At 37.8% G+C, this 18,950-nt stretch overlaps 1 protein-coding gene across 1 annotated transcript in view; it reads right to left on the reverse strand.

Annotated features, from left to right (window-relative positions):
• Positions 1-13,255: 13,255 nt before the first annotated feature.
• The window catches only part of LOC308646705 (uncharacterized protein), a 47,470-nt gene continuing 41,775 nt past the window's right edge, over positions 13,256-18,950 (reverse strand). Inside the window, exons 11-13 of the mRNA XM_081290000.1 lie at positions 17,909-18,118; positions 16,697-16,912; positions 13,256-13,504 (exon numbers count right to left, since the gene is read on the reverse strand). Coding sequence (XP_081146126.1) covers positions 13,343-13,504; positions 16,697-16,912; positions 17,909-18,118 — 588 coding nt within the window. The 3' untranslated portion in view covers positions 13,256-13,342. The remainder of the gene's footprint in view (positions 13,505-16,696; positions 16,913-17,908; positions 18,119-18,950) is intronic.

Raw genomic sequence — 18,950 nt, forward strand, 5'->3', positions numbered from 1 at the left:
CCAATACCATATATAAATACACACAAAATCATAAAAAAAGAGTATGGATCTCTATAAATATAAATTACAATGTAGTAGATTTGGCTAACACTTTGATAGCTATCTTCATTACATTCTACAATGGATAAAGTTGAATTGCTGAGTCATTAGGCAGACATTTGGTTTTAGAAGATATTGCCAAACATATTTTCAAGCTAGTTATACCAATTTAACCTCCCACAAGCAATATATGAAATTCTTGTTCCTTGCCTACCTATGCCAATCATTTTAACTACATGTGAAATCCTCAGTTACTTTTTTTTTTTTTTTTTTTGGTATCAGGGATTGAACTCAGGGGCACTCGACCACTGAGCCACATCCCCAGCCCTATTTGTAGTTTATTTAGAGACAGGGTCTCACTGTGATAGACCAAACCTAATCTTTTCTTAAAATTGGGAGCCATCTCGCCACAAAGCCATGAAAAGATAATTTAGGCTTTGCTATAAATTACTGCAAATTCTGAACCTGCTTGGAATGCCTGCCTGTGCCTTAACTCACCCATGCCTGGCTCTCTGACCAGATAGCAGCCCTCTCTGAAACTTTAGTGACACCTCATAAATATTGGCCTTCCCTGGCCAGACAATGACCCTCTCTGAGGCTCTAATGATCCTCATAAATTCTGATGTTGGGGCCAGCAAAAAAAAAAAAAAAAATGTAAACTACCATTAGTGTTATGCTGTCAGAGTTCTGTTATCTGTAATCCCCCCTTTGTGTAACTTTCTGGGCTATAAAGCTGGGCTGCAGGAAAGATGCAGCTGCTGTCTTGTTCCCACGGTTTTGGGTGGGAGAGGGAGCCCGGCCAGTGGAAATAATAAGCTTGCTTTAATTTGATTTTAATTGGAATCAGTGGTCTTTTCTTGCATCGTGGTCTAACAACTGAGTTGCTTAGTGCAATCACCATTGCTGAGGCTGGCTTTGAACTAACAATTTTCCCATTTCAGTCTCCTGAGCCACTGGGATTACAGACCTGGGCCACAACACTCAGCTCTTAGTTCCTTTTTTAAAAAAATTGTATCTAGGGGCTGGGATTGTGGCTCAGTGGTAGAGCGCTCGCTTAGCATGTGCGAGGCCCTGGGTTCGATCCTTAGCACCATATAAAAATAAATAAATAAAATAAAGATATTGTGTCCAACAACAACTAAAAATAAATATTTTTTAAAAATTGTATCTTTTGTCCCCACCCTTTTATGCAACTCTGGGCTCAATAAGCAGATTCAGTTTCCAGATTTTAATCAAGTAAAACTAGAAAATAAGCTGGGATAAAAAATTATTAAAGAAATGATGAGGTTTGGGGATGTGGCTCAACGGTAAGGTGCCTGCCCTAGCATGAACTAGGCCCTGGTTTTGATCCCTAGCACTGGAGAGAGAAAGAGAAGAAAAGCAATGATGAAATTTGCCTCAGAAGGAATTGAGGGGAAAAACAGAGGCAAAATAAGAAATGGGGAAGAAAAGTCCTGAGTGGTATAGGTTCTGGATATGGGACAAGATTTGAAGAAAATTGAGAGTAAAGGAAAAGAGAGAAAAAAAGATTTTAGGATGTGAAAAATATAGTGAGGAAAATGGAAGGTGTATTATGAATGATGGATAATTGATCTCTTTATTACTTGAAAGAAGCAAATTAAGATAGAAATTCCTTTTAGCTACTTTTTATCTTTGCCTTTTCTGGTTGTTTTCTTTTTTCTTTCTTTTTTTCTCTTTTTCCTGTTTTAAGATGGGATCTTGCTGCATTGCTCACATTATCCTAGAACTCTCAAATCAAATCTCTACCCCAGGCTCCTGAGTAGCTGAGACTGCAGGCATACACCACATGACACCACAACATGCCCGGATACAGTCAACAACTTTTAACAACTGAACTGTTCTTTAAAAATGGAACCCCACACATACATTGGATCTGTGGAAATTTGCTCTACACACAGACTACATGAACAATCCGTTGGAGCTGAAGAGGACTCCCACTACTTCCTTGAAAAAATTTCCCCCCAATAGGCTTCTATAAAATATCCCTGGCTGGCATCTTAAGAATTCTTATCTACTGACCACTCCCCAACTTTCTTTCACTTAACGAAGATTTGGGGACAAGTTCACATTATTTTTTTAAATATTTTTTTTTAGTTGTAGATGGACACAATATCTTTATTTTTGTTTAATTTTTTAAAATTTTTTTATTAATTGCTCAAAACATTACAATGATCGTTTATTTTTATGTGGTCCTGAGGATTGAACCCAGGACCCCACATGTGTGAGGCAAGTACTCTACCACAGAGCTACAACCCCAACCCCAAATTCACATTCTTCTACACCAACACATAACTTAATTCTGTATTCCAATGGCTACAGATGATGACACGTATAACAATATAGTTTTGTGATTCACAAACTTTTTAATTCCAATATGTTGATGCATGCTTATAATACCAGCTACCCAGGAAGCTGAGACAAGAGGATTGCAAGTTTGAGGCCAGCCTGTGCAATATAAAAGACCCCATCTCAAAAAACAAAATTATAATTCCAATGACCTTTGCCCATGTTCAGTATGTTAGTCAGCTTTGGGTCACTGTAGCAAAATACCTGATATAAACAATTGATAAGAAGATTTCAGAATTTCAGTCTGTGCTTGGTGGGCTTCATTGCTTTTGGGCCTGTGGTTGGATAGTAGTACATCATGGTAGAAATGCATGTAGTAGAAAATTGTTCATTTCATGGCAATCAGGAAGCAAAAAGAAATGCAGAGGAAAGGCTGAGATCCCAATATCCCCTTTAAGAGCACACTCAATGACCTAACTTCTTTCCACTAGGCCCTACCTCCAAAATGTCTCACTAAGTCCCAACAGTCCCCTGGGCTGGCAACAAAGACTTTAACACGTGGCACTTTGGGGGAGACTTGACTAAAGTACTTACCATAGTACTCAGTGGTACACTGTTGAAGCTAGCTCATTCCAGTTCCTGAGAGCTGATTATTCTTAGCTTTTTCATATTCCATGCATAATGATATTATATTGATAATACTGGTAGCTTGAAATCAGTCATGGTGAATCAATAAATGCTACAATTTGGAATGTTCTTTCTTTCTTTTTCTTTTCTTTTCTTTTCTTTTCTTTTCTTTTCTTTCTTTCTTTCTTCTTTTTTTTTTTTTTTTTTTTGAGCTGGTTTACCAGTACATGACTGCCTCTACCATTCTTCACCTACACCCAGATCCAAACAAAAACAATCCTGAATTTTGTCAACACACTAGAAATTTAAAACTCCAATATTTCATTCTCTAACCACCACCTCAACTCAGCTCTCTCACAGTCCTAGTTCCCCCCATGCCTTCTCTTTAGCATCACAGAGACTTTCAGGCCTGATGTGCACTTTCTTTCCACACATCCAAGGGCAGGAAGGCTTCCAGTCAACCACGCTGTACTGTTTCCTTTTATTCTCCCTAGAGAAGGAACAAATTAATCAACACATATCGATATTACTGTGTAGAGTAATACAAATTAACAAAAAATTCTTTTTCTTTTAAAACAAATCAAAATTTACTATAATCTTCATCATGAAATAAAATTGTGTGTGTGTGTATACATATACATGCGGGATTTAGGATAATACTTTGATGATTATGACATTTAGGATATCACACGCAGACTGAACTACTTCAGTAATTGCCCAAAGGCATCCTTTAATTTGGATTTAGAAAATGGAAGGAAACTGGAAGTAACTATATTGCAACAAAGAATAATATATGTGAAAATTTGGCATCTTATACACAAATAGCTTAGATACTCAAATGACTGATTTTATGACTGATCTTGCTTTATTTTTAATTTTTCTAAATATTTTTTAGTTGTAGGTAGACATAATAACTTTATTTTATTTAGTTTTTTTATGTGGATCTGAGAATAGAACCCAGTGCCTCACATATGCTGGTCAAGTGCTGCATCACTGAGCCACAACCCCAGCCTTGGATCTTGCTTTGAATACCAATTACAATTGCTAGAATGCTCATCTATCTATCTCTCTCTCTCTCTCTCTGTTCTAAAAGTACACTACAGTTTCTAAAGTTATCTATAGTTTCAATTGTATTTCCATATTTTCTACATCCCCTCCTTTCTTAGGATTATAGTCACAGGGGCTGGGGATGTAGGTCAGTGGTAGAGCACTTGCCTTGCATGTATGAGGCACTGGGTTCAATAATCAGCACCACATAAAAATAAATCAATAAAATCAGGTATTGTCCATATACAACTAAAAAAAAAATTTTAAATAAAATAAAAAGGGCTGGGGATATAGCTCAGTGACAAAGTGCCTCTGGGTTCAATTCCCAGTACCCACCCCACCACACACACAAAATAACTCTGGAGATATGTGATACACACAGAAAAAAATCATATATATACATACACACACAAATATATATATATATATTTACATACACACATATATATGTATATGCGTGTGTAGGTATGTGTATGTGTATATATATATGTAGATATAGAGTGTATATGTGTGTGTGTGTGTGTGTGTGTGTGTGTATAGTTGGAGTCCCAGAATGAGAGAAAGAATGAGATTGCATAATAATCAGATTGTTTATAATTAAAAACAAAGAAAGTCTTATAAGCAGCCATAGGGATTGGGAAGAGTGGAGAGACTCATTACCTTAAAAGGCACAACAATAAGAGTATAAAACTGACGGCTGACTTTTTAACAGACACCAAGGCAATCAGACAATAAAAGAATGATATCTTAATGTGCTGAAAGAAAAAACTTCAAACCCAGAATTCTATACCCAGTGAAATACCATCCATGAGTGAACATTAAATAAGAAAGTTTTTAAGAAAATTAAACAAAAAAAACTGATAGAATTCACTGCTATAGGAACTGAAGCATTAAAAGTAGTTCTTCAGGAGCTGGGGTTGTAGCTCAGTGGTGGAGCACTTGCCTAGCATATGTGAGGCTCTGGGTTTGATTCTCAGCACCACATATAAGTAAGTAAAATAAAGTTCCATTAACAACTAAAAAATATATTTTTTAAAAAAAAGTAGTTCTTCAGGTTGTTGGAAAATAATTTCATTGGAGAATTACAGGAATAAAGAACACCAGTGCAGCTGGGGATATAGTGCACGGTAGAGTGACTACTCAGTAAGCATGAGGTCCTGGTTTCAATTTCCAGCACTGCAATAAATTAATTAATTAAAGAGCACCAGAACAGATAATGGTATTGGGAAACAGACATAAATATGATAGTTAATAATGACTATAAAGGGGCTGGAGTTGTGGCTCAGTGGTAGAGCACTTGCCTAGTACATGTGAGGCACTGGGTTCAATCCCCAGCACCACATAAAAATAAATAAAATAAAGGTATTGAGTCCATCTACAACTAAAAAATTATATAAAAAATAATGACTATAAAAATAAGGTCTGGGCGGGGCTGTAGCTCAGTGGTAGAGTACTTGCCTGACATGTGTGAGGCTCTGGGTTTGATTCTCAGCACTGCATGTAAATAAATAAAAATAAAGTTCCATCAACAACTAAAAGAAATATATTTTTTAAAAATAAGGTCTCATGGGATTTGTATTGTGTGTAAAAGTAAATATGGCAAAAATAGCATGGTAGGTATGGGATAAATTCAATTAAACTATCATAAGAGTCTTAATTTGGGGGAGAAGTTATAGAAGTATTAAAGTAAACTATAATAAATCAAGTATGCATTTTAAAATCTCTAGGGCTGATTAAATAGCTCAACAGTAGAGCTCTTGCCTAGGCTGAAACAGGAGGAGCCACATTCAAGGTTAGCCTTGGCAACTTAGCTCAGTGGTAGCAGGCATCTGGCTTTAATCCATAAAACTTCACACATGCATACACACATGCAAACACACACAAATTTATAATTGTAGATTTTTTAAAAATTTACTATTTTAAAATCATGATGGATATTTAACTTATACATAAAATCAAACCTTTCAAATCTGTGTATTCCAGTGTTCATCTTAAAATCAGATTAGTACATATAGATTAGAATGTGATTTCATTCCCAACATTAAAATTGTCCCACTTTTTAAAAAGTGAACATTATACAAATAATGAATTCTACAATTCCTAATAGAAAAGAATTTTGCTAGCTACTGTTTAGGCCACACCTATTTTGCTTTATGGTAGGTCCTAAGGGGGAGTGTAGTCACTGTCTATTCATTCTACCACCAAAACTTAGTGGCTTATGACAACAACCATAAATTATCTAACAGAATTTGAGAGTTTGAATTTGAAGGATCCAGTTCAGGGCCTCCTTGTGACATTGTTGTTAAGAGGTCACCTGGAGAGGCAGTCATTTGAAGGATTGACTAGGGCTGAAAAATCAGCTTCAAGGTGGCTCATTCATACCACTGTTGGCAAAAGTCCAGAGTCCCCACTGGCTGGGAGTAGACTTGTTTTTCACTGCATGAGCCTAACAACAGCTCTGTTTGATATGTCCTCATGACCCAGCAGCTGGTTTCCCTCAGGGTGAATGATCTAAGAGACAGCAAGAAGGAAGTTGTGACCTATTGACATAATTCCACTTCCACCATATTCTAATCAGAAGGAGGGGAATTGGCTGTGTGTGTGTGTGCGCGCGCGTGTGTGGTGTGTGTGAGTGTGTGTGTTGCTGGGGTTTGAACCCAGGGCCTTACACATGCTAAGCAAATTGCTTCACCACCAAGATATATCCCCAGTCCTTTTTTTTTTTTTAATTTTTCTGAAACAGGGTCTCACTAAGTTGCCCAGGCTGTCATTGAACTTGCAGTTCTCCTGCCCCAGCCTCCACAGTAGCTGGGATTACAGATGTGCACTACCACATCAAGCTAGATTCCATCTTTTGAAGGAAAAGAAAATCAAATAATTTGTGGTCTTATTTTTAAAACAGCAATACAAATGCTGTTTTGTGTGGGAATTTGTTTGTTTTCCTGAAACAATGTTGTTAAGAACTGTATCTCCCAGCCTTGGGTATATAAAGATGAATAAAAGAGGCAGAACTCTAATGGAACTTAAAAAAGAGACAGTAAACAAATATAAAAATTCATAAAATACTTTTAGGTGGTGATTTTAAAAATAGAGTAAAGTACTAGTGATCAGAGATCAAATGAGGGAATACTTTTTGATAGTGTGCCTAGAAAGGCCTTCTGTGCTAAATGGGATTGTACTATATATTCTATTATATAACCTGATTTTATCATTAACAAGGCCATAAGTCTTAGCTTGGGCTGCTATAACAAAATACAGACTGGGTGACTTATAACAAGACACTTGTTATAAGATCTGGAGCCAGAAAAGTTCAAGATCAAAATGCCATTCAATCATGATGAGTGTTCTCTTCCCATTTTAAAAATGGCTGCTTTTTCACTATGTCCTTACACAGCAGAGAGCTCTAGTTTCTCTCTCTCCCATCATGAGGCCCCACCTTCATGACCTCATCTAAACCTAATTACTTCTCATAAAAGCCTACCCTTCAATAACATCATCAAATTAGGGGTTAAATCTTCAATGTGTCAGGCATGGTGGTGCATGCCTGTAATCCAAAGGACTTGGGGGGCTGAGGCAGGAGGATTGCAAGTTTGAGGCCAGTGTCAGCAACTAAGTGAGGATCTCAGCAATTTAATAAGACCTTGTCTCAAAATATAAAATAAAATGGACTGGGGATGTAGTTCAGTGGTAAAGCCACTAGAGTATTTTTATCTAGAGCAGTACTGTTGGCACACAGTGGCCACTTATTAAGTACTCGCTCAGGTCATGCATAGACATATCAAGGTGTTTGAGGTGCCAGAGGCAACAAATTTAGAGAGAAGGCATCTGGTTTGGGGCCTTGTCCAAACATAGCTTTAGGCAATATTCTTTAAAGTTCACACTCTCACCTGTACAGTGGGGTTTATACCATATTCCTCAGCATAAGAGACAGTTCAAACAGTCAAGCTGGGCGTGGTGGCACACACCTGGAATCCCAGAGGTTCAGGAGGGTCAAAGCTAGCCTCAGCAATTCAGTGAGGCTATAAGCAATTTAGTGAAACCCTGTCTCAAAAAAAAAAAAAAAAGTAGTATATGTTTTTAAAAAGATAGTGTAAGACACAATAGTTTAATTCCCTGCAATTTACAGGAACATGTTTTAATTACCCTTTAAATTTCACTTGTTCAGATAATGACATAATCTAAGTATATACTTTTTTAAAAATATTTTTTAGTTGTCAATGGACCTTTATTTTATTTATTGATAATAGGTGTTGAGAATCGAACCCAGTGCCTCACACATGCTAGGCAAGTGTTCTGCCACTGAGCCACAACCCCAGCCCTAAGTATACACTTTCAAGGGCCCTTGTGTTACATCGTATCTGTAGAAGGTCAAATTGTGTGTGTGTGTGTGTGTGTGTGTGTGTGTGTGTGTGTGTGGTGGTGGTGGTGGTGGTGGTGGTGGTGGTAGGGGTGCTATCAAGATTTCCTGTTGAACAACTCTGGAAATAGTCATGTGTGGAATAATGACTTTTCAATAAAGGACTGACCACATTTACAATGGGGTCCAAAAAGTTATATTGCTTAGTGACCATGTAGTCCTCTTAGTTCACACTCTATCATGGTCGAAATTGACTAAGAACGCATTTTGTTGAAGTGTTCCTTTCATAAATCCACACATGACCGTACACTAAAATCACTAAACCATACACTTAAAATGGGTGCATTTTTATGGTATGTAGATTATACCTCAACAAAACTGCCAATGAAACCAAACGAAATTTTCTAATTCCATATACGGGGGTACTGTAAAATATTCTCCGAATTTAAGTATGAGGAAAAAAAATACCCAAAGAGCTCCCCAGCACCCACCCCCCAAAAAAGAACCCGAGTAATAATAAACCGTGCCATTAGTTGAAACAGGCTACTTAAGAAACAGCTAACTGGTCAGGTCCTAAGTGATCTATCTGGACGACTGAACTATATGGGGGGTTTGTAACCCGGGCTCGGTAAGAACCTAGCCAGGTGCTGGTGCAGAGAAAGCAGATTCAGCGGACCCGGCGCCCAGCGGGACCGTCCTCACCCACACCCCAGCTGCCTTGTCGGTCCCGCAGGTTCCGGGAGCAAATGCCAAACTCAGTCCTGCTCCCGGAGGGACGCCTACAGGGAGGAGCGTGCGCTCGGAGGGTCAACCTCATCTCGCGGACTCGCGGACCCGCGGCCCGCGTCCGTGCTCCAACCCCAGGTCTGGGGCGGGGAACCACGCACCCTCCAGTTCGGTCACCCTTCCCAGCACAGCGGGGCTGAAACAGCCACGGGGCTTCAACCTTGGCTGGCACCAGGTTCGCTCACGAGTTTTTTTAAAAAGTCACTGGCTCCATCTCAGACCTTAGGAATGAGAGGCCAGCCCCGACCACTGTCGGTGGCGCGACTGTGAGACAGTCGGGAGCCGTCCAAACGACCAAGCTCAAGGTCTGCAGTCGCTGCTGCACGGGGCGGAGCAGAACTTTCTCGAGAAGCCTAGACACAGCAAAGTGTCCCCAGGGCGCAGATTCGTAGCGGAGACGCGCCTCCAGAGCCCGCGAAACGGATCCCGCCAGGCCGCCCCGCCCCGCGCCCTGATTGGCTGGAACGGAGGCGGGTCCCACCCCGGTCAGAGGCGCGCTCTGCACCGGCTCTTTCCACCAACCTATCATTTCCCCTAACAGCCATTTCTGAGGGCCTTCGTTTTTTTCTTTGCTCTCTCCCGCCAGCAGCGTTGAGCACCAGCACCCACCACAGTTGAATACCCCACCCTTTCGCCGCACAGGCGCAGTAGTGCGGGTTCCCTGAACTGTTGGACGCTAGCGGACTGTTCCGAGAAGTCGCTCCGCCAGTTTGGCCGCACCTACAGTGGGAATCCCATAAGGGACTCATGTACTAGAACGTGGTCGCCACGTAAGCGGAGGACTTGGGGCTGGGACGTTTTGCACCGTAGGATATTGAATAGGGTGTTCCTCTTTGCGGAAGGGGACTTCTTGTAGGGGAAAGGCGGGGCTAGGTGGCTGAGGGAGGAGGCTGATCTCAGACTGTCAACGCCTGAAGACACGTTGTTTGGCTGTTGAGGAAAGGAGCCTGTATCAGAATGTACCTAGTGGCTGTGCCCACTGGCTCCTGTCTTTTGCGGGTAAAGAGCTCCTTTAATCTAACCAGAACATGTTCTGCCAGAGTAGTTGGGGCTGCCTGGAATCTCACAGAACTCAGGAATCCAGGTCACATTCTTTAATTTCGATATAAAATTCGAGTTCAAAGAAGTGCCAGGACTTTATCAAGTGTGCAAAGCTGTTTAGTGTCAAGTTCAGTAAGAACAAGGGCTTATATCCCATTACTTTCTCCCCCATACATACTTGAATCTTATCACCTTGCTTAAGAGAACCCCATAAATTTACCCCTTTTCCTCAAACCTATGTTTGCCATCTCTTAGGTTCTGGCCTCATAACCACCTTCTAGTTTCTGACCCTGAGAAATTTAGCATTTCAGTTGACTTCTTGTTCAATCCCAAAGGAGTTCTGAATGCTTAACCAATGCATTTGGTTGCCACACTTATTTACTTTTTTTTTCTTTTTTTTTTTTTTTTTGGTAGATGAGAGTTTGGGACGATTATAAGCAATGCTGCCATAAATAATCTTGTAAATGTCTTTTTGTATAATATACACACATTTGCTAGTTATATACGTAGGAGTAGAATTGCCTATTCATAAAGCATAAATGTATTCAATTTTAGTAGTTGTTAACTATGGTAGGCACAATAAATAACTATGCCCTTATCCCTGGCACCTGTATTAAGTTGTATGGCAAAAAAGAATGAGGGTTGTTAATCATCTTAAAAAGGGACATCACGGCTGGAGAGCACTTGCCTAGCAAGTGTGAGCCATCAGTTCTATCCCTAGTATGACAAAATAAACAATTTAAAAAGGGACTTCATTCTTGATTGCTCAGGTGGGCCCAATATAATCACAAGGGCTCTTACATGGGGAAGAGGGAGGCAAGTAGAGCAGAGGAGAACCAGAGAAATAGTAGTATGGCAAAATTGGGGATGGCCTGATGACCCTGTATTTATTTCTGTGGTACTGGAAATTGTACCCAGAGATGCTCTACCACCACCCCCTTTTTATTTTTGAAACATGTCTTACTAAGTTGCTGGGGTTGCCCTCAAACTTTCAGGTCCTCCTGCCTCAGCCTCCAGAGTCACTGGGATTACAGGCATACCCTACTGCACCCTACTGACCCTAGATTTAAAGATGGAGGAAGGAGGCAATGAGCCAATAATGTTGGCAACCTCTAGAAGTTGGAAAAGATAAAGAAAAAGATTTTCCTCTTTCCTGAGGGACACAGCTCTACCAACAACTTGATTTTTAAGCCCAGTGAGACCTCCAAAACTATAAGATAAAAAATTTGCATTGTCTTAATTTTTCTACCTATATATTTACCTATTTTTATTTCAGCCAACAATCTTTATTTGTTATGGTGACCCAGGAAATTAATTAACAGTTTTCCCAAGTAATTTTATCAATTTTTATACTTAGGAAGCTTTGAGAAAAATACCTGAGCTGGAACCTCTAATAGGACTAGAAAAAAGAAAGTTTATTAGGTGATTCTGATGCATCTTGAGAACCAGTTATCTAAACACTATATCTACATCTGTCCTTGAAGAACAATGTGCAGTGATTTGGATTGAAAGCATTTCTAGAAAAAATTGTCCCAGATATTTGAAGGGTAACTCTCCCTAACTTGCTCAGAATTAACACAGTAACACTTTTTACAATCCCTCTTCTGTGAATAGCCAGTTCCTGTTCCAGGCAGGGTGTACCCCACATTTTCTCTTTTGCTAGACCAAGAATATTACTCCCCACCCCCATATACTGGGATTAAACCAAGGATCAAGGGAATTCTTCGGAGGAAGGATAAGCAAGTTTTTTTATGTTCCAGCCATGTATCCTAAAGTCCAGGGAAAGAGTGCCTTATTCCTCAGGTTTGCACGTCAGCTTCCTTGGTAGGGATACCAACTGATGGGCCTCACTTGGCAGTAAATTTACAAAAGTTCTGGGCAGTTTTTATCACAAAGATGTTATCAAAAGAAACAAAGTGATCAAATGTTGAAATTATAAACTACTTGAAACTAGTACTCATGTACTTTCCTGATAGATGTTAAAGATCACTGTTTCCCCTTAAATTTTGAAATATTTCAACTAAGAATACAAGTTTCTGATTCACATTCTGCTTAAAATCCTGTAGTTCTTGAAGTATATCAAGATTCCTTGGCATACAGAGAGTCACAACTATGACGATTTAGAAGGTGATTCTCATTTTTCCTTAAATGGGTATTTTATATAATCATTTTCTTCCAAAGTGCTACTTCTGTAAGGTCCAATATAACCTGATCCCTCCCATGCTAAGAAGCCCTCCAAAACTAAGCCAAACAAGAGACCCTTTGCAGTGACCATAACAGACATTGAATCCCACATGCTTGTTCAAATTCTGACCTGTTCCCACAGAGGACATATTGGGTAAATCTAAGACCACCTTGGAAGATGAACAATTTCCTACTTTTAAATGAAATATATTAGAAATTATACTATTTTTAAAAAGCCCATAAACTTAGAAATCAACCTACCATTAGGGAAACACTGACAGACACTATTAAATGTTAGGAAAATAAAAAACAATGTAGTCTATTGCCTGACAAGAATTGTCAAAGACCTTTCTACCCCTCAACATTTCATATTTGCTATTCATACTCTGTTAATAAAATGTATAAGATAGATTCAAATTACAGAATTTAACTTTACCTGGATTCTTAAGGGGGATTTTATTTTTAGTTGTAGATGGACACAATACTTTATTTACTTATTTTTAAGTAGTGCTGAGGATCGAATCTAGTGCCTCACACATGCAAGGCAATCACTATACCACTTAGCTACAGCCATAGCCACAGCCCCTCTTAAAGGTTTTTTTTTTTTTAACCCAATAACTTGTTCATTCTAGAAACAGACTGTTAACTATGAATATAAATATTTCAACTAAGAATACAAGTTTCTGATTCGCATTCTGCTAAAAATATAGCTAGTGATTAAAGGTCATTAGATAATTGTTATGTATTACAAAGTAGCAATCCAAAATAGACTATAATAAAGGTATTGAACAAGATTATTTACAAAGACATGTTAAGTGCCAAACATCACAGGAGAGAAGAGACTTAAGTAAAATTTTTCCACTGCATTTTATTCATGATACAGCATATTCAAGATGCCGTAGGAAACAGCTATATCTGCTCAGTTCTTGGCAGCAATTAAAAGGCAGAACTTGTTTATTCATTATCTTGTCCAGTCTCACAATCAGAAGCAATCTTTGATTTGTTAGATATTTCATAAACTTGTATAATAAGCTTTAACTGATTGATGATTTCTTTGTCTGCTGTTTTCATGTCAAATCCCAACATCTTCAAAATAGTTTCTCGAAAGTCACCAAGCTATAAAGAACCACCCACAAAAATCAAGATATGTCATTAGTTTCAGTCACCAATTTATTTTGCACAATGAAATTAATATTAGAAATTTGGTCTTATTCAGCTTTTCTTTTTAAATGTAATATATGCTACATTCAAATGGTATTTTTAAGCTAGAAAATTAGTCTCTTCTATTCCAATAATTCTTTAGAATTTCCTTTATATTTTTCTTATGTTTACACTTTAGTAGATTAGACCTATTTTTTTTACATCTTAATGTTTTTCACCCATAAGGCAATTAAATTTTGTTGCTGCTGTTGTTTGAGATGGGGATTTTACTATGTTGCCCAGGCTGGCCTCCAACCCTTGGGCTCAAGTGATCCTCCAGCCTCAGCCTCTTAAGGAACTGGGACAACATATGCACAACCACACTTTTTAGACTTCTGGTGTGCTTTATGATAATAGAAGTCCCTTAAATATATATCCATCCATACTCCAAAAGCCACAGTGATCTAGAAAGAGCACAAATAAAAACCACCCATAAGGGGCTAGGGATGTGGCTCAAGTGGTAGCGTGCTCGCCTAGCATGTGTGAGGCACTGGGTTCAATTCTCAGCAGCACCACATAAAAAATAAAGATATTGTGTCCACCTAAAACTAAAAAAAAAAATCACCCATAAATCCATGCTTAAAACAACTAAAGAATATCACAGCCTTCAATCTGCATTGAGTGGAAATGAATATCCTAAACTAGTAGGGGCAGCTCCAGAGGAGGGTGCTACTCGTTTCCACTGTTGTAGAACACAGATAGCCTTACCCCCAGGAAATGGGATAGTTCTCAAATGGGGAAATACAGAGAATAAATCTGAAACCTGATAGTGAGGAAGGAAAAGAAAGAGGCCTGAAAGCATAAAGACCAGAAATGGTAGTTCTAGAGGGCAAGGGGAGGTTGGAGAGTTTGGAAGGGTGAAGTGTTTCTCAGTGGCTTGGTAATAAAGGAAAAGGAAGAAGTAAACAATGAAATTAAAAGACATATACAAACAGAAGAGTATGGCAGAATCATACATCACACAAATTCCTACCCCCAAAATAAAAGGCTTGTTCTAGTGAACTTCAAAAACTGCATCTACCACCTCAACAAAAGAGGGCGGTATTGAGTTAAGAAACCTAGTAAGTAAACCCAACCTACAGCTACTAAAGAAGAAACATGAAAATTAAAAGGATTTCAAATTGAACAGATAAATGGCAAATTAATATCCATAGAGAATTGCTTTAGGAAGAGTCAGGTGGAGTGGCACACGCCTATAATCCCAGCAACTTGGTAGGCTGAGGATAGGAGGATTCCAAATTTCAGGCCAGCCTCAGCAACTTAGTGAGAACCTCTCAAAATAAAAAGGCCTGGGGATGTAGCTCAGTAGTAAAGCTCCCTTGGGTTCAATCCTCAGTTCTCCCTCAAAAATAACTGCTTTAAGAATAAGCAGTATTATCAAAACTGTTTAGGTGATGAAAATATGCCCCCCCCCAAAAAAAAAAAACAGTCACAAAGCACAGGAAACATGTTTGACACAAAATCCTGAAGTGAATTAAATCTTAATTAAATGAGGATTTGAAGACATGGAAAACAACAACAACACCTTTCTTTGAATTATACATTTAATAATTCAGAATAAAACCATGTCCAAGATGTCTAATGAATACAGAAGATATGATCATTGAAATCAGGCATAATAACAGAAAATCTTTTCATAAATGAGGCGTGAACTACAAAGTGACCAAAGGAGGGCCGGGGTTGTGGCTCGGTGGTAGAGCACTTGCCTAGCATGTGGTGAGGCACTGGGTTCAATCCCTGGCACATTTAAAAAAAAAAAAAAGTGACCAAAGGGGAATAGACTTTACTGAAAATATAAGGGGCATTGAAAAGAGGGATAAAAACAACATAGAAAATGAATATTCAGGGCTGGGGATGTGGCTTAAGCGGTAGCGCGCTCGACTGGCATGCGTGCGGCCCGGGTTCGATCCTCAGCACCACATACCAACAAAGATGTTGTGTCCGCCGAGAACTAAAAAATAAATATATATATAAAAAAAAAAGAAAATGAATATTCAGGGGCTGGAATTGTGGCTCAGCAGTAGAGCGCTCGCCTGGCATGCGCGGGGCCCTGGGTTCGATCCTCAGCACCACATAAAAATAAATGAATGGAATAAAGGTATTGTGTCCAACTACAACTAAAAAAAATAAAAAGAAAAGAAAATGAATATGCAGAAAATAGAGGGAAAGAGACAAAGATGCAGAGAGAGAGAAAGAAAACACTAATCTTATGACTTTGGTGTTTTTGTTTTGTTTTGTTTTGTTTTAATCAAAACAGGGTCTCAGTAAGTTGGTTAGGGCCTTGCTAAGTTTCCAAGGCTGGCTTTGAACTTGTGATCCTCTTGTCCCAGCCTCCTGAGTCTGCTTTGAGCATATCATCAAGAATTTGGAAAAGTTTCAAATTTTTTAAGCAACTAATATGGAGATGTGACATATACTTTAAGAGTGGCCCAAAATGATCAGTTAGCCTTTTAAAAAGTCTGTTAAAATATTTGCCTTGTAGTGAAGCCCTGGGATTGGATCCCAAGCACTGAAAAGAAAAGGGACAAGAAAAAGAGAAAAAAAAAAGGAAGGAAGAGAAAAGGAAACAAATTTGCTTTATAAGTATAGTGAAAAATCTAAGCAAGTTTAGAAGTGTCATTCTATTCTAGAATGTGACACAAACAATAACATACATGGTTTCCTCTGAGCTTCCATTCTCTAACATGACCCTATCCTCCAAACTAAAATAATCACATATCCCATTCCTAAGCCATTGTGGGATTCTCCAGGGAGAAACACTTGATTTAAGCTGGCCCAATAAGATTCCTTCTGGAATTTTTCTCTCCCATTACAAGAACTAAATATGAAACTCCATGGCTGTCATTGACCATACTTCCTGTCATAGGAAAAAAAAAAAAAACACTGGTAGTCAGACAAACTGTCACACAGATGCCAAGAAGACAGTGAAAAAAAGTCCTGTAAAGTGCCTGGTGCTAGTCCTGGGGCCTAGGTTCATCTCTGACTTCACAGAGATTAGTTTAACCTGTTTTTGATACCATAAGTCAATAAATTCTGTTTTGTCTAAGTTAGTGTAAGTTGAGGTGGGTGTGTTTATCATTCCAACTAAATTAACTTAAGAAAAAAAACCTCTTGTTCTTGTCCTGACACTTCAAGCGCATTCTTGGCTATGGAGAGCTCAGGAGTGACAGTATCAAACATCTGACGGGCCTTCTCTTTGTCTGATCTTGCTTCTTGCTCTGCAGAGTCCGATGTAGTTTTCAAATCATCTATATTCATAACTACCTTCTCCTTCATTGTTTCAACTTTTGTTAAAGATTGCCTGAGCTTCATAATTGTTTTGTCCTATGAGAGGGTAAAATGTGAATGAAAGAGAGGAGATGACTGTGAGTTGATCTCCTATAAAAAACAGACAGGCTTGATAACTCGTGGTTTTTTTTTTTTCCCATCTCTCTTTGAAACGAGGTATGATTATGACTTAGATCTGAAATTTCCTCCAAAATCTCATGTGTTGAAGGGTGTGTCATCACAGATCCAAAAACAATAGAGCCAATGATCCTGGTCTGAAACCTCTGAAACCATGAGCCAAAATAAATCTTTTTCTCTTTTTTTTAAGTTGATTATCTCTGGTATTTTGTCACAGCAATGAAAAGCTGATGACCACATATGGAAAAGAGAAATAGTCCACAATTTTTCAATTAAGAGGCATTTCTACCTTTCATAATCATTTAGCATTTATATAAACTGAATTCATGGATTTAAAGAAACTTAACACATTTTCCATGTCCTTAAAGGTCTTACAGCCTACATTAAACAAATACAGAAGTGGATAAAATAATTGGTTCTACAGTAAGAAAAATATTGGTGATAAAATAGCATATCAGTTGATCAATTATTTAGTTTGCATTTGGCTTAACTCAGTCTATTTTTGATATAGGAAAACTGAATCTAGCTCCAAAGAAGAGAAAAAATTATCCATTAACCCAATAAGAAACTACAATAAAACTAAAACAAAAAAAAGCAAGGGATTTAACATCATAACATTCAGAATACCAGTTACCTTTGAGAAATAGGGAGGAGGATACCTGGGGGCTTTAGTGGTATTGGTAATATTCTGTTTTCTAAAATGATTGATGGATTCACAGGCATCCAATTTTATTTTCCTATAGTAATACATATTATAGAATAACATTATATATTAATGTTACATATTATTCTGTTTGTATATAAAATTATTTTAATTTATTTGTTCTTTAAAAAGTTCAATGAGAGCTAATGCAGTTAAATAGGAATGGACCAAAACTTTTATGAATTTTTGAAAACTTCATTTCCTTTACTTACTTTAAGGACATTTATTTTTGTCAGTTGAGTTTTCATATTTTTATTTGATAATTTCAAATCACTGAGCTGTTTCTGAAGTTTCTGAATTTTTTCCTCCAATATTGGCGTTGTAATAATCTGTAAATTTTGCCGAATATTCAACAACATCTCTAATTGTTTGAACTTCTTGTTATGCTTATCTACTTGAGAATTCGGAGTTCTGAAGTTTTCCTTTGCAGAAATTAACAGTATTGAAATAAATAATTGGCTTTAAAATGTTCTATACTAGCATAATACCAATCTATTCTAGAACAATAAACTGTAGGCTTAATAATATTTACATAAGTAAAATATCTTTTTAACATAAATACACATTATTAAGATAATCAGGAAACTAAAATGTTACAATAAAAGTGATGACTATTGCTATCAAGGGTAACAGTTAAACAGACAATTTGTAAATACTTAGCAATAGTGTAGATTAATTCTTCTTTTCTAGGAATGTATTCTAAGAAAATAATGAGTATTTGTATAAAGATTCATGTACAGAGATATTCTTTACTATTCTATTCATAATGAAAAATAAAAGAAATACAAATGTCAGGAAAATTACATATGGTAATAATACATTCCCTAGAAATTGTTTAAAAATATTTATTAAAAGAAAATAATAATGTATAGTTAAATGAAAGAAACAGGATTAAGAAAAACTATGCTTATCTCAGTTGTTAAAAATATGCACTGAGGAGCTGGGGCTGTAGCTCAGTAATAGAGTGCTTACCTCTCATGTGTGGGGCACTGGGTTCGATCCTCAGTACCCCATAAAAATAAATAAAGGTATTGTGTCCATCTAAAACTAAGTAAATATTTTTTAAAAAATGCATGAAGAGCCAGGCATGGTGACACACTCCTGTGAGTCCAGTGACTCAGAAGATTGAAACAGGAGATTGCAAGTTCAAAGCCAACCTTAGCAACTTAGTGAGGCCCTGAGTAACTTAGTGAGACACTGTCTCTAAATAAAAAATAAAAATGGTTGGGGATGTGGTTCAGTGGCAAAATACCC

Source organism: Spermophilus citellus (assembly GCF_964194105.1).
Source record: "Spermophilus citellus genome assembly, chromosome: 4".
Lineage (NCBI taxonomy): Eukaryota > Metazoa > Chordata > Mammalia > Rodentia > Sciuridae > Spermophilus > Spermophilus citellus.